Source organism: Apium graveolens, unplaced genomic scaffold, assembly GCF_009905375.1.
Source record: "Apium graveolens cultivar Ventura unplaced genomic scaffold, ASM990537v1 ctg7076, whole genome shotgun sequence".
Lineage (NCBI taxonomy): Eukaryota > Viridiplantae > Streptophyta > Magnoliopsida > Apiales > Apiaceae > Apium > Apium graveolens.
This window is the reverse complement of record NW_027420018.1, coordinates 66287-83799: the sequence shown is the minus strand read 5'-3', so window position 1 is coordinate 83799 and position 17513 is coordinate 66287. Positions and strand designations below refer to the sequence as shown.

At 36.4% G+C, this 17513-nt stretch overlaps 1 protein-coding gene across 1 annotated transcript; it reads right to left on the bottom strand.

Moving 5' to 3' along the window:
- Positions 1 to 13935: 13935 nt before the first annotated feature.
- Positions 13936 to 17513, bottom strand: LOC141703753 (homeobox-leucine zipper protein HDG2-like). The gene is made up of 11 exons (XM_074507184.1): positions 17442 to 17513; positions 17153 to 17298; positions 17005 to 17071; positions 16431 to 16481; positions 16080 to 16325; positions 15880 to 15984; positions 15548 to 15748; positions 15254 to 15434; positions 14879 to 15153; positions 14416 to 14538; positions 13936 to 14319 (listed from the first exon to the last, which is right to left on the bottom strand). Exons 1-11 carry the CDS (start codon positions 17511 to 17513, stop codon positions 13936 to 13938), a joined length of 1851 nt encoding a protein of 616 aa, XP_074363285.1.

The window sequence follows — 17513 nt, the reverse complement described above, 5'->3', positions numbered from 1 at the left end:
CACATACCAGTTACTCTAGTTAACAAAAAAGATGACAAGTTAGAAAGCAAATTCATCAGTTCTAGATTGACAATGCAAAACAAATACTGTTGGGTTTTTAATTTAAGCTTGTTATTTTATTTAATGTAAGTTTCTTTTTACACATGCACGTGCCTGTTACTGCTGCATGTCTAGAGATCAGCTTGTGGAATTAGTCTTCACGTAGTAGAGATTTTATAGGAGTCCAGAGAAATAATCGTGTGTTTCAGTCGTGTTAGGAGAATCAGTTGTGTCCCTGGTTTTTAGCCATTATCAGCTAAACCAATCTCTTATATTGTACTGTTCTTCTTTTGAAATAATAACAGACTCTTACTAGTGCATCTATCTTGTTTTCTCTCAGATAAAGAAACACTTATATATATATAAACTGGTATATACAGGTGCTATTTTTAACATTCTGGTATCAGAGCTAGCAACCTGTGAATGCCCAAATATATGCCAAGAATGACTACGATCGAGACAAGCAAAGTAAAGGAAGGTGCAGTCAGTTTGAGCTATCCCATGCTATCAAGAGGAAACTACACAGCATGGTCTTTAAAGATGAAAGTGTTTATGCAGGCACACGGTGTTTGGGATGCAGTGGAGCCAAAAGACGACACGGCGAAGGTCGAGGACAGAATGGACAAGATCGCACTCGCTGCGATATATCAAGCCATACCTGAGGACATTCTCTTGTCCGTTGCTGAAAAACAGACGGCTAAAGAAGCTTGGGATTCCATAAAAACCATGTGCCTGGGAGCAGAACGAGTAAAGAAAGCGAAGGTACAGACTCTAAAAACCGAGTTCGAGATGCTGAACATGAAAGACACGGAATCCCTAGATGATTTCTGCATGAAGCTACATGGCCTGGTGACGAATATACGAGCCCTAGGTGAAACTATTGAGGAGGAATATGTGGTGAAAAAATTGCTCAGAGCAGTACCCTCAAAGTTTCTACAAATAGCGTCCACCATTGAACAGTTTGGGAATCTGGAAACTATGACGGTCGAGGAGGCTGTTGGATCGCTTAAGGCACATGAAGAAAGAATACGTGGCCAAGTAGAGGTCAGTGGAGGGCAGTTGCTGCTCACAGAAGAAGAATGGTTGAAAAGAGAAGGCGAGGAGAGCAAGTTATTGCTCACTAGAGAGGAATGGCTCAAGCGAGGGAGCAAGGGAGGATTAGAGTCTGGGCAACGTTTTAAAAATAACAATGACTATCGTGGAAGGGACAATAATCGACTGGTGCGAGATAAGAGCCGAGTCAGATGTTTTAACTGTCAACTACATGGACACTATGCAGCAGAGTGTCGCAAACCGCGACGTGACAGAGATCAAAAACAGGAGGTTAACATAGCCCAGATTCAAGATGATGAACCAGCTCTGTTGCTAACAGAGCGTGAAGAGGAAAATGCTAGTGTGATGTTGAATGAAGAAAGGATAGCCCCAAAGTTGAACACTGCTGAAAATGAAAAGGCAAAAGGTGACTCAAACTTGTGGTACTTAGACAATGGCGCAAGCAACCACATGACGGGTCAAAAATCAAAATTCAGAGAACTGGATGAGAAGATAACTGGACAAGTCAAATTTGGAGATGGTTCAACAGTTCATATCAAAGGGAAGGGAAACATAGTGCTGAACTGCAAGAACGGGGAGGAGCGTGTTTTAAATGAGGTATATTATATCCCTACACTTCGTAGTAATATCATTAGCCTCGGTCAATTATCTGAATCTGGAAATGAGGTTATTTTACGTGGTGACTATCTGTTTGTTCGAGACTTGAATGGAAATCTGCTTATGAAAGTAAGACGTTCTCACAATAGGCTCTATAAAATTATTATTGAGAACAGCAAATCTAAATGCATGTTGTCTAAGTCAGATGAGTCTTCGTGGCTTTGGCATTCGAGACTAGGACATGTTAATTTCAGGGCTATGAATCTGATGTCCACAAGTAAAATGGTATATGGCATGCCAAATGTGAATCAGCCTAAAGAACCATGTACAGGCTGCCTAATGTCGAAGCAAACCAGGAACCCGTTTCCATCACAGTCGAACTATAGTACAAAAAGAGTCTTGGAATTGATATATGGTGACCTCTGTGGCCCGATAACACCAACAACTCCTGCAGGAAACAAGTACTTTTTTCTATTGGTGGATGATTTCAGCCGTGCCATGTGGGTTTTCATGTTAAAAACCAAAGACGAAGCCTTCGAGGTTTTTAAAAGATTCAGAGCACAAGTTGAAGATGGTATGGAAAAGAAAATAAAAACATTGAGAACTGATAGAGGAGGGGAGTTCATGTCCAAGCAATTCATGTCTTATTGTGAGGAAGCTGGAATCAACAGGCAATTCACGGCCCCTTTCTCTCCACAGCAGAATGGAATCGTGGAGCGGAGGAATAGAACTGTGGTAGAAATGGCTAGAAGCTTTTTAAAGGAGAAACGCTTACCCTCTATGTTCTGGGGTGAGGCAGTTCGTCATTCTGTGTATATCCTTAACAGATTGCCGACGAGAGCTGTGTCCGATATTACTCCATATGAAGCCTGGTCAGGTTACAAGCCACAGATCGGACATATCCGAGTTTTCGGCTGTGTTGCCCACATGAAGATTCCAAATGCATACACAAAAAAACTCGATGATCGTAGTAAGCCTGTAATTCATCTCGGCAAAGAGCCAGGTACAAAAGCATACAGGGTGTATGATCCAGTGGCAAACACAATCCATGTAAGTCGAGACTTGGTCTTTGAGGAATCTAAAATGTGGTCGTGGGAGAAACATAAGGAAGTGCAGATCACTCACCCTGAAATGTTTGTTGTTCAGAACATATCTGTGACAGAATCAGCCGAGAATACAAGCGAGGAGGAAACATTCACATCTCAAAGTGCGAGCTCAGACAATACAAATGAACATACAACAGAAACTGAAAACTCTCAATCATCTGAGACACTCTCTGATCTAGATTCCACCAGCAGCGAACCCAGAAACTACAGATCATTGACAGATATTTATGACAATACAGAAGAGATAGAGCTTGACGAAGAACTGTACCTCATGGGAGTGGATGAGCCTGTGTGCTATGAACAGGCAGCAAAAGAAACGGAGTGGAGGAAAGCTATGAAGAAAGAGATGGAGGCTGTTGAGAAAAATAAAACTTGGGAGTTGACAGAGTTACCTGCTGGACATAAGGCTATTGGTCTGAAGTGGATATTCAAATTGAAGAAGGATGCTAACGGAAGAATTGTGAAACACAAGGCTAGAATCGTGGCTAAAGGATATGTACAGAAACATGGGGTTGACTTCGAGGAAATCTTCGCACCTGTAACTCGACTTGAAACCGTCAGATTGCTTCTTGCTTTGGCTGCTAAAAATGGTTGGGAGGTGCACCATCTTGATGTAAAAACGGCATTCCTCAACGGGGAGATTCTTGAGGAAGTCTACGTCTCTCAACCGGAAGGGTTTAAGAAAGCGGGCCAGGAGCACTTAGTATACAAGCTGTTAAAAGCTTTGTATGGGCTACGACAAGCGCCCCGGGCATGGTATGCGAAATTAAACAAATGCCTTGAGGAACTGGGATTCATGAGATGTCCTGTTGAACATGCTGTTTACACCAAAAGGGAGGGAGATGAGTTTCTGATCGTGGGTGTATATGTGGATGACTTACTAGTGACGGGTACAAGTGTGTCAATCATTCAAGACTTCAAGGCAAAGATGAGCAGCAGATTCGAAATGAGTGATCTAGGGAGATTATCCTATTACTTAGGAATTGAAGTCGAGCAAGGTGCTGATTACATAGAATTGAAGCAAGCAGCGTACGCAAAAAAAATTCTAGAGAAAGCAGGATTGGCAGGCTGCAATCCAGTCAAATACCCGATGGATCCCAAGGAATCAATGTCAAAGGATGAGAACGGTAAGCCTGTGAATTCTACTCTGTTCAAAAGTATAGTAGGTGGGTTACGTTACCTTGTAAATACGAGGCCAGATATTGCTTTTTCGGTTGGGATGGTGAGTAGGTTTATGGAAAAGCCCACCACGATGCACATGAATGCAGCAAAGAGAATTCTGCGCTACATAAAGGGTACAATTGATTTTGGCCTGGTATACACAAAGGAAGGTGGAAACAATATTCTCACTGGTTATTCTGACAGCGATATGGGTGGTTTTGTTGTTGACAGAAGAAGTACTGGAGGCATGGTATTCTACCTGAATGAAAGTTTAGTGACCTGGGTATCTCAAAAACAACGGTGCATTGCTCTCTCATCCTGCGAGGCGGAGTTCATGGCAGCAACAGCGGCTGCGTGCCAAGCTATTTGGTTACGGAACCTGTTGAAACAAATAACTGGAGATTTTGTTAGTCCTGTGGTTATATACATAGACAACAAATCCGCGATCGATTTGGCCAAAAATCCAGTGTTTCATGGCCGTAGCAAACACATAGATATCCGCTATCATTTTATCCGTGAATGCATTGAAAGGGGTGAGATAATTGTCAAGCATGTCAGCACGGAGTTTCAGCGAGCAGATGTGTTAACGAAGAGCCTCACTACTGTTAAATTTGAGAGAATGCGGAAACTACTGGGAGTGAAGGAGTTAAGCAAACAAGCTTAAATTAGGAGGGTGATTGTTGGGTTTTTAATTTAAGCTTGTTATTTTATTTAATGTAAGTTTCTTTTTACACATGCACGTGCCTGTTACTGCTGCATGTCTAGAGATCAGCTTGTGGAATTAGTCTTCACGTAGTAGAGATTTTATAGGAGTCCAGAGAAATAATCGTGTGTTTCAGTCGTGTTAGGAGAATCAGTTGTGTCCCTGGTTTTTAGCCATTATCAGCTAAACCAATCTCTTATATTGTACTGTTCTTCTTTTGAAATAATAACAGACTCTTACTAGTGCATCTATCTTGTTTTCTCTCAGATAAAGAAACACTTATATATATATAAACTGGTATATACAGGTGCTATTTTTAACAAATACAAAAGAATTTAAATAATACTGACCACGTCCATAAAATAACTGACGAGGTTCTTGGGACTCAATTCAATCCTGGCAGTTTCACGAGAAACTTCAGATGTGAAGCCTACTTGTCTGGGGCCAACCAGATTTGGAAACATTCTACTATATGCCACTTTATCAAGAATTCTGCTTCCATCATCAGCACCGCAATGCCTCCACAGCGGTTCAGTGACCACAGCCATCACTCTCAGCTCTTTCTGTCGCCAACCGTACAAGCTCAACTATTGCTTCCTGAAATTTGTTGGCCGTCATTGCATTGAGTAAGTTATGACTGTCTCCTGAATTAGTGCCACTAGTACTTTCATTTTCAAGATTAGCAGATCAGAGAGGACTTACCATATTGTAACTTGTTGGAGCCTTATCAATCTTTGCCTCGTGCTTTTCAGGCTGTAGCATACATCTCTTTTTTTTTTCAAATTACAAATGTCACGGACAAAAAGAAGAAAGTCAAGCAAAGAAAAAGAACCATATTGAATGTAAACAATATGTAACTAATTAAGAGGGAATCAACGATACTCCTACGCCTTACAAGGTGTTGGTTCCGTAGTCACTCCAACGGTGTATTTTTTTGATGTTTATTATATACAGGATCTCAAGTTAAATCTTGTTTCGGTTAGTCAATTATGTGAATCTGTTTACTTAACATGGTATAAGAGCGCGGTCTAGGGAGGGTCTTATGTTCGAGTCCTTTCACCCCATTTGTTCTATTAAAATATTTGTTATTGGTATTGGTTTTATTTGTTATTATCGATCGTAGCGAAAAGTATCGTATAATTAATTGGAGTGTTAAAGAGTATAAGATCATATTTGGGTTTTTCTCTACAATCTTAAGGTTTTAGAGCGATTGATTACTTAACAGAGACATTAATAAATTACGAACACAAAAGAGGTTAGTTTTGCTACCTGTTGACGAGAATCCTGCAACTCTGATCTTGCAATTTCCTCTCCTTGATTCGCCTCAATGTGTGCACTGTACGCTCCAACAAAGTAATTTGAGTTAAAAACAAAGAAAAAAACAATAATTTGTTGTGGAAACAAACAAAAAGCTTACGCTTGCTGCTGCTCATCAGTTATCTGCTCGTCGATAATGTCTTCGAGCTTCCTCTTTCCCAGAGCTTTCTCTGCAGCCGCCGCTGACACAACACCTTGATCCCAGTCATCTTGCCCTCCTCCTGAGTTGTTTTGTCCCAGTTCCTCCTGTGCCACAACATTCCTTTAGTTTAGGCGCTATTTAAATCATTTCAAAATATTTTACTGTTGGTATACATCACAGAAACATTTCTACATTCTAGTGACTTCTTATTTTTACAAAAAAATAGTAGTTACATTGAAGAATTCACCTGAACATTAGTCGAAAATCGAAGAGCGCTGCTTCCTTCTCCATCCAGGGATTGTTTAGCCGGTGTCACCATTCTTGCACGTTGTCTGAATTCAGGAATTTTATGTATACGAGATTTATTTGGTCGAGATATCTAGAAAATTTATGTTGATCAGGCGAATGCAAAGGCCAGAAAATGAGAGCTACTCGCTGATGAAATGTATGTTTTTGTCCTGCAGTGTACAAGACATTTATTTGTTGAGAGATTTAAATTTAACCATCTTCGACCCTAATAAATTTTTTAAAAAGACAAGATCCTAATTAATTAGATATAATGAATATCTTGTACTCTCTGTAAGAGATAACCTTTAAATTTACTAAAAAGTTTTGACTTTAAAAGAAGTTATTAATGTAATTATATCATGAATATGTTCCATATCTAATAGAGAACCTTTAGATTTTAAGTACAAACTTTTTAACTTAAAAAATTATTGAATGATTTCTTTTTGAAATGTAACATCTTAAGGGTCATTTGGTTCAACTCATTCTAGTATTATGTATGAGTTTGTTCTTTCAAACCCATACTTGTTGCTTGGTTGACTGTTTTTAAAATTTGATATCAATTTCTTAAACATATTTGGAATCCAGATTTGATAACCCATACTTGTTGCTTGGTTGACTGTTTTTAAATTTTGATATCAATTTCTTAAACATATTTGGAATCCAGATTTGATACCTCAAGGTGAGTTTGAGATGTACGAGGTATGAAATTAAATTTCATTATTTTATTTTTATTTATAAAGTTAAATGCAAATTTAAAACACATATCTTAAATATCATGTTGTTTAATCTTAAATAAGTAATGCTTATTTTTATTTAATACTAATTAGTAATATTTTACTTGTTTTAAAAATTATAAATTACTGAAAATTTTAAATTTTTAATCACTTTTATTTATTTAATTTTTTAGTTTGTAAGTTGTATATTAACTTAAATTCGACATATGTAATATATAAAAGTTTGATTAAATCAATGAATTAAAAATATTTAAATTAAACAGATTCATTCCAGCACCGAACCAAACACATAATATCATAATATCATGAATGATTGCTCAACCACATACCATTTTAACCCAATTTCTTATTCCAAATTCATACTGTCTTGTGAACCAAACAACCCTAAGGGATCGTTTGGCCAACTAGGTGGTATCAGGTTGGAATCAAAAATCGGTATAAGCTGGTATGAGTTTGGATCTTGATACCGGATATCACCAGTTTGGTTCAAAAATAGGATGAGAATGATACCCTTAAGTGGTGTTTGGTTGATAAGTTATTTGGAATCAAGAATCAAAAGACACTTTATTATATTTTTGTTAATTAATTATTTTAATATTAAAAACTAAAATTATACACGATCACTTAATTTAATCATAAATATTACTAGAGTTTTTTTGAAAAATACCTTAGGCTAAAAATATTTTTACAAAAATTTGCAAAATTACTTTTTTATTTGCAAAAATACTATTTTCCATTTTTTTTTGCGAATATACGGTTTTATGCAACTTGATGCAACTAGATGCAACTTTAGACGAATTTATGCAACCTCATGTAATCTCAAATGCAATATAAAAAACACAATTCAACTAATTGCGTGTCTGCTTGATTTTAATTGATTCCCTATTTTTGCAAAAAGTTTTAAAAGATAATAAAATCACAATTTTTTTTTAAAAAAAGTTAGTGTTTTTGCTTATTTTTCTTATTAAAATATGTGATTATAAATATTTTAACATAGGATCTAAGAAACTAAAATATGCATTCACATTTTTTATTCATCAATATCAAAATTTAACCTGAAAAAAAAGAAGCACACTATAGTTAAAAAGAAAGGCGCCTGTACTATCCTTGTAGTGAGACATGGCCAGGGAGAAGCAAGCAAAGTAGAAGCTTTGCCAGAAGCAAGACGAGGAGGCGGAACTGTCGTAGAAGCGGTAGTTTCCCCTGACCGACTAAAATAGAACATTCGCGACCTACTTTGATAAAAAAGGCGAAGGGTTTGGCAACAAGCAAACGGCTTTCTATCATAGTTGCAAGGATTCCAAACTTTAACTATAACTACTTAAATACAGTTCAAAGGCTGCTGTTTCATAAGGGGGCTGTTAATTACAAGCTATCAGCGCTGTCTTAGATTAAGTGAGTGAAAGCTGACGATACTATTACCGGGTAAGTCTTTTATGGTCCCAGGAAGGCATATTGAAGGTGTGCGGGTAACTGCTTAAGTTCTACAGAAGGAGCCCTCAGTGCTAGAAAGTGGTGGCAACGCTTTCCGTTCCCCAAGATTTAAAAACTGCCTGCTCCCCGAAACTGCTATCTAGATTAGCTGTATTAGCCGTAACCATTGTGCTTCGCCTTCGGCAGCACACCTGCTCGATTAGCAAGCCTCTTTGTTGGACCGCCGAGAACACAGTGGCCTCTGACCAGGACCAGTAACCAATTCGAATTTGGATCTTGACATGTCGGTGGTTTTTAACCGTAGGCATTTTTTCCAGGAAGTTGGTGTGCTCAAGGAATGAATCTAATCAATTAAGTGGGAAAGAGCCCTCGTAAGGCCTCATTCATCCCTTACCCGGAAAAGGCCTCTCTCATCCCTTGCAGCTAATTAATGGCAGCCCCTTTCTTGCTCATGTTTACCGTATACGTAACCCTCGCTATTTAATCTCCGGCTATTGATATTGAGCCAAATGGGACAGAAGGTACTCTTATATAGAATCTGCTCTGACTGTTCTCATAACCGGCGCCCCCGCATGCACGGGTGGTTGATAAACACGTATTGGGCAGCTGTCAATGGATTTTGTGATCGAATGTCCAACTTTCTATAGTTTAGGAGTGAATTGGCTAAGCCAGAGTCTTCCTGACTTGCGGGACTGGTTAAAGCAGCATGGTCAATACACACCTAAAGCGCCTACGTTCCGCTTGCAGCCAATACAACCACAACCTAACTTGCACGAGATTCAACAACTGACCTTCTTCGGCACCAAGACCCTTTAGAGAGAGGGGCGAGGCACAAGAGGATGTACTGGGCCAACCATGACCCTTTTCGAGCAGCTCTTTGCCGCCGAATCTCCTCATTGGCCAATGTCAACGTCCTGTAACACTCCAGCAACAGGAACGGGAACAATAGATGCTACACTGACTGCGCGCTTACTCTATAAATAGAGAAATCAAAGGGGATTCATTGCTCTTTCTCCTTTATATTTCCTACAATATTTTTATTTTTTCACTGGTGAATTTTGTCAATTCTGTTTCTTACCGGTTTCGTTGATTGACTTTTTTTTGGCGATGTTATTTAGACTCTTTCTAGAAGACACTGGTCGATAGCTTATTCTCCCTTCGTGTCAATCATCCAACCAAGAGCTATGAACCCTACTTGTTAACACAGTGCATTTGACATTACCCGAAGACCGGTTTTCTCGAAAAAGTAGAAACGATATGACTTCTGATACTCGATCCAGGCAGAATGGGAATATACACCTCTGGATGGCCGAAGAACCGAAAGAGATGATGTTGAAGCACCTAAAGGAGAATTTGGTGTCTTTCTGGTCAGTAATGAAAGCAATCGTCCCTCCCGTCGTAAAATAAGAGCACCTGGCTCTAATAAAGAGCGAAAGCTTTAGTTCTGAAAGATCTTCCCCAACAGAATTAGTTTTAACTTTTCATTGGCAAACCAAGAGGCAAATGATAAAATATGGCTCTGTTGGAATCATGAAATTCATGTAGTGCTTGTCGGCGCGTTTGAATAGTGTATCGCAGTCGACATCAGCAGAGCGAGAGAAAAAAATGAAAAATATAATAAAATACGTGTAATGAGTCTCAGCCCTTGTGATAAATGATATCAAGGGTTTGATAGCTCATATGATGGCTTTCTAAACCCTATATCTCATGAATTTGAAAAATGGATTTTAAATAAAAAAATTTCAACAAAACACATGATATGATACGAGTCTACATTATACTAAAAGATAGTACAGCTGATGTCATCGTTGCTTATATGTCAAATTCTCATTAAATAGCTGAAATCATCAAATCCTACGTGTGTCTCATCTTCCATTAACATTTTTCCCTAATTAATTATATTTTGAATGTCTATCTTTCATTTATAACCTCCATTTATTCTCTCTTTTCCTCATTTCTCATTTCTCATTTCTCCCTTCTCATTTTTAAAGTCTCCACTAATTCTCTCTTTCACTAATTTAAATATTCATCAATTTATTATATACTTATATAATTAATTAAAAAATCTTATAATTTGTCATACTCTTTTTAGGTGTTTATATTTTTATTTTTATTTTATATCTCAGTATCATAACATGATATAAATATAACACATATTGAAATTAAACTATTTCAAATTATATTTTTATAGAAGAATTAAAATATAACCGGGCATATCCCCGTGATTTAATCTACTTTTATCTATTTCAACCCCATATCTCATACCCAATATTATTAAACCAAACATAGCTTAAGTGGTTTCTAAAACATATTATGCATTATCTTTTAGAGTTGTTTAAATTTTTAATATTAATTTAGTTAAAGAAAAGTATATATTTTTTCAAAAAAGAATTACTAAAAAATGTCTTGAATTAATCTAAGACTTACGGAATGATTGATACTAATATTAATTAACATTCTTTTTCAAAATTAAAAATATGGATTGTTTAATTTTAATATTTTTTAATAATAGATTTGCTTTTTTGTTAAATATATTTTAAGAGGTAATTACATTTTTACTCTCCAATTTTCGTTCAAAAATAACAGCATATAACTAATTTGCAAAAATAGTTCACTACACTTAATTAATCTATTAATTTAATTTTAGTTTGTTATGGTCATTTTACCAACTAACGGTTTTTTAATCTTTAATCATATTTTAACCCCGACCTATAAAACACATTATTTGAGATAAAATAGTTTCATTCCCCATCTAAGATCAATTATTTAATTGTATTTGATATTGACCAGTATTTAGTTATGCGGCATGGACAAGCAAACATGCAAAAAAGATTTAGGAAAATGTTATTTTCAGACCTCCTTTTTTATGTGCAAAAAGACCAAATTATCCTTATATTCATATTTTTCAGGGCTTTTATTGTGAATGCAGGAGGGGCAATTTTGTCATTTCAGTCTTTTTTTGCTCTGAATATAAAAATTTTGCTCTGAAAATAATATTTTCCAAAGATTTAGTAAATTGGGTTTAATTCGTTCTTTAAAAAATTCATAGTTTATAAAACAGATAAAGTCGATTTTTTTTAAAAAATCGGGTCAAGTTTCCTTCAGAATAAGAGGCCCATTTTAGGTTTGTATGCCAGCCGGCCAGACTGTATCGGGCTCAACCATACTTTTAATCAAACTAATGCGTCCAAAAAATTCAAGTAAGTTACTCATTGCAATTTTGACTCAAAATGATCATCAATTAACTTAATTTGGTCATTCCGTTAAAGTCGAAAACTAAAACTAGTCAAAATCCAAAAATGTTAACGCATGATAGTAGGGGTCATTCTGGACTTCAATATAATTATTAAAACTTGTTTTTTGACTCACAAAATCATGATTAAATCTCGTTTTTAATCTTCTAAGTTTTGAAAATAACACAAGTTCGGACAATCAATGTCAGATATCATCATTATTCTGTGAGCCAAATAGAAAATTTTAGTAATCGTATTGAATTCCAAAACGAGCTCTACCATCCTATGTTACCATTTTTCAATTTTGTATAATTTTAATTTTTGACTGTATTGAAATGTTCAAATTAAGTTAATTAATGACCCGTTTGAGTCAAATTTGCAATGAATGAGATATTTGGACGCAATTAGTCATCCGGTTGATGTTTAACCCATTTATTTATATATCAATATTAGTTCGTGTCCGTGCTTTAAACCGTGGCTTGTTTACAAAAAGAAACAAATATCTTGAATTAGAATAATTTGAATACCGAAATAAATAATATTCCTTTATATTACATTTAGACTTCTCAGTTATTAATTTTCATAAATGTTATTTATTGTATTAAATCAAAAACCAATGAATTATAACTTGTCTTGATTCTAATAGAATAATTTAATATGCTTTTTAAAAATTTATTAAATTTTTTGTACATTTCTAGAATTTATATAGAAAGAAAATCATATTTTTCAGTCGTTTTAAAAAATCTGGGCTTCTAAGGATCGAATAGAACTTTTATTTAGACTTTTTAAGTCTAGGATTTTATCTGAATTTTTTGAATTTTGGATTGATCCAAATTTAGAATAAAAAAGAGACTCGTTTAAGGCCCGTGTCCGTATCAAACCGAGTGAGACTATGTTTAAATCAGACTTTTCATTTTTTTTTTGGATTGAATCGGGTTTTAAAATTTCTTAAACATCTAGCAAATAGTAACCAAAAGATGAAAAGTAAAGAGACATGAACTGAGACATAATACATAAATATCCAATATTACAATGTATAAATTAATCTAAATTGATAATTTCGCAACCCCTTGCAATATCAAATTCTTATTTTAATATTAATTATCTTTTATCAACTAAATAATAATTTTTTTTCAAAAAATATTGATTGAGTATATATTTATATTTATATATACACTATATTTTTATTACTCATATTTGTTATATTGTGTATTGTTTTGAATTTTTTTAGTTAGATAACACCGGAAATAAGTACAAATTCACCATCTTCTAAACTGCTTCGAGTCTCAAACACATTTTCAGTGCAAAGTGGCTCATGAATCACAACCAAAGCAGTTGACTGGGTTACCTTGTTATCTTGCTGTATCAGGTGGGTAAATCTCCACATTAGTATACACCAAAGATGTTTTCTCTACTATCATTTTCTGAGTCAAACAGCCCATCAAAACATTAGTAGTAACCATATTTGAGTCTGCTAAACCAGCATCTTCCTTTTGATCATCATTTGTTGCCTCTTTAACAATTTGATCCTCATCCATAACGACATCACAACCCATAAATTTACCCACCACAAATGATATCATTTCTCTGTTTAGAAGATAATTTTCACACTGCTCTTTCTCCATAGCTTCTGTCTCTTGACTTGTTCCCTGATCAGTACCTCTCTCCTTGTCTCCCTTATCACCCTTCTTTTCATTTGTATTTTGCAGTTGGTGTCTTGGCCTTTTTGGTTGCGGAACTTCTCTGTCAGGGTTATCATTGCATCTTGTCAACGAGTGGCCAAAAGCTTTGCATATACTACAAGAATGCGACAACTGGGAATATTCAATACTTACTCAAAGTCTCTCCTCTACACCTTTTTTGATAATAATAGGTACCCATACACATGAAGGTCTAGGTGCAGAATATTCAAGTTCAAATTGGACTCGAGCAAATTTCAAAGATTCAAAATGTGCAGTAATTTCATCAAACTTAATAGGCTTTCCAATGAGCTGAGAAATCATGGTTAAACCATCACGAGACCAGTAGGAAGGTGGCACTTCACCTAGTTTGATCCAGCAAGGCACTTTGTCAATAACTTGTCATGTTTAATGATTACACAAATGATGAAATAGCAACCTCATTTCTATTAGGCCTCATTCATGGAAGCAAGCAGCGCTGCCTGAGATAAGAATTCCTCCACTGCTACTTTAATCCTCTCCGTCGTGAGGTTGATGAGGTCTGCTGCTTGGGAATGCATTTCAGCGGGCGGTACGAATGTCGGAGAATCATCGACCAATAGCTGAAACGAAACGGTCAATAACGATCCTCCGGATCCTTCTGTTCCAGTAGCAGGTCCATCAGGATGCACTGCAAATCCCGATGGAAGAAGGGGTCGATATTGGGAACTTATTCCATTCAGTATCAGATGCATATCCTCAGTTCTTAGGCGGGAAAAGACAATGTATGAAGCCACTGGATCACTGCAACTCTCTTGCAGTAATAGTATGTTCTCTTGGCTTGAGTTCTCAGCCTACAACGAATTTGTGATCGTTATAAATAAGAAAATCATTATTTCCTTTTTACTTCTACTGATAATGAAATGAAAACTTTCTACATATGCACTTACCAGAACCTTGTGTATTGAAACAGAATAGCTAGCTTCATGGCCTTTGGTAATGTGACACACTTGTTCAACAGCAGTTTCACCGGAGAGGACCTCCCATTCCCTACCGGGGTATGGAATCAGCGGCTGTACGTGGAATATTAAGGTCTAATGATTAGTTGTCAGCGTACAACATGGAATAACAGCTAATTTGGAATCTAACTATATAGATGCATGTAAATTTGCGTCAATTTGGCATAACAATGTAAGGAAAGTTGTTGTACTTATATAGACAGTTTAGATAATGAAGTCTAGTTACAATCATAAATTCGTCTGAAGTCTCTATATGTGCACTGATATAATGCCTTGAACCTAATGAAGATAACATAATTTACCTATAGATGATAATTTAAGAAGACCGAATAATGAAAAGTTCTTTCTAATTGCAGTTAAAAGTGGTAATGCATTTAATTTCAGGTAAAGATACCTCGCTTCCTGAGTTGTGATTGCGGAGAAAATCAAACACAGACTTCGGTGGCACTGGAAGCCAAATTGATGAAGCAGCAGATATCAGAGTACCCCTAGGTAGGCTATGATCTCTCATATTCATTCTTGTCATGACCCTAATATTGTCGTCAGTAGAATGTCCCGATAGTTCTTTCCAGTTCCCGGTTAAACCACTAATTCCTGAGTTGAAGTTTAACACCATTTTTGCAGCAAGCTTCAATAGAACTGTCTGAGCTCTTTCATCACTTGACATCACTGTGTGAAAAACATAAATGCATATAGGAGATTCAATTTTATCAAGGAGCAGCAGGAATTTTTAAGTGAAATTCCACTAATGCAAGTTTCATTTACGTACCTAGCTGATTGTATTCCCCAAGAGGGGCCTTTAGCGAGATGTCATTTCCCATCTGTCGACACCTTCTTTCTAGGGTAGAGATCCATCGTTTGGCTCCAAATCCTATACTAGAATCTAGCAGAGGTTGATACATAGCTCTGATAGCCCTGCAGTCCGCATCTACATGCTCAACCCATGTAATCTTGAAAAACATTACATGAGTAAACCATAATTAGGTAATCCAAGAAATATCAATCAAGCTCATACAATGAAATACATAATATATATGATCAACATTGTATGCATTTAGTTCACCTGTGAGAATCCATCAGGTAATTCATGAATAAGGCAACCTGATGGCCTTTTCTTGCACCCGGTTACTGGGACTGGGTGTACACCGTCTAATGAAACGTCAACCACTATCCAGTCATTCTCAGAATATCGCTTACAATATCTAGCAAAATAGGTCTCACGGTTTGGGACAAGTGGTGTAGAGAGTTGATATGTAGCAGCCATCTGAATTAGATTTGCATGCAAGCATACATGATAGATTAATTATATTTCAAAAACTATTAACATGTACTGAATATAATGTTTTTGTTAACTAGACTTAAGGGGAAGATTTATAAATAAAAAAATCTAATTACCACTTGTAGGGTTCCATCATAGTCTGTTGCTCCTTCTGGATTCATCAGGACATCAACTGTCCTAGCCTTTGGGACAATTTCATAAAACATCACATACCAGTTACTCTAGTTAACAAAAAAGATGACAAGTTAGAAAGCAAATTCATCAGTTCTAGATTGACAATGCAAAACAAATACAAAAGAATTTAAATAATACTGACCACGTCCATAAAATAACTGACGAGGTTCTTGGGACTCAATTCAATCCTGGCAGTTTCACGAGAAACTTCAGATGTGAAGCCTACTTGTCTGGGGCCAACCAGATTTGGAAACATTCTACTATATGCCACTTTATCAAGAATTCTGCTTCCATCATCAGCACCGCAATGCCTCCACAGCGGTTCAGTGACCACAGCCATCACTCTCAGCTCTTCTGTCGCCAACCGTACAAGCTCAACTATTGCTTCCTGAAATTTGTTGGCCGTCATTGCATTGAGTAAGTTATGACTGTCTCCTGAATTAGTGCCACTAGTACTTTCATTTTCAAGATTAGCAGATCAGAGAGGACTTACCATATTGTAACTTGTTGGAGCCTTATCAATCTTTGCCTCGTGCTTTTCAGGCTGTAGCATACAGCTCTTTTTTTTTTTCAAATTACAAATGTCACGAACAAAAAGAAGAAAGTCAAGCAAAGAAAAAGAACCATATTGAATGTAAACAATATGTAACTAATTAAGAGGGAATCAACGATACTCCTACGCCTTACAAGGTGTTGGTTCCGTAGTTACTCCAACGGTGTATTTTTTTTGATGTTTATTATATACAGGATCTCAAGTTAAATCTTGTTTCGGTTAGTCAATTATGTGAATCTGTTTAGTTTACTTAACATGGTATAAGAGCGCGGTCTAGGGAGGGTCTTATGTTCGAGTCCTTTCACCCCATTTGTTCTATTTAAATATTTGTTATTGGTATTGGTTTTATTTGTTATTATCGATCGTAGCGAAAAGTATCGTATAATTAATTGGAGTGTTAAAGAGTATAAGATCATATTCGGGTTTTTCTCTACAATCTTAAGGTTTTAGAGCGATTGATTACTTAACAGAGACATTAATAAATTACGAACACAAAAGAGGTTAGTTTTGCTACCTGTTGACGAGAATCCTGCAACTCTGATCTTGCAATTTCCTCTCCTTGATTCGCCTCAATGTGTGCACTGTACGCTCCAACAAAGTAATTTGAGTTAAAAACAAAGAAAAAAACAATAATTTGTTGTGGAAACAAACAAAAAGCTTACGCTTGCTGCTGCTCATCAGTTATCTGCTGGTCGATAATGTCTTCGAGCTTCCTCTTTCCCAGAGCTTTCTCTGCAGCCGCCGCTGACACAACACCTTGATCCCAGTCATCTTGCCCTCCTCCTGAGTTGTTTTGTCCCAGTTCCTCCTGTGCCACAACATTCCTTTAGTTTAGGCGCTATTTAAATCATTTCAAAATATTTTACTGTTGGTATACATCACAGAAACATTTCTACATTCTAGTGACTTCTTATTTTTACAAAAAAATAGTAGTTACATTGAAGAATTCACCTGAACATTAGTCGAAAATCGAAGAGCGCTGCTTCCTTCTCCATCCAGGGATTGTTTAGCCGGTGTCACCAT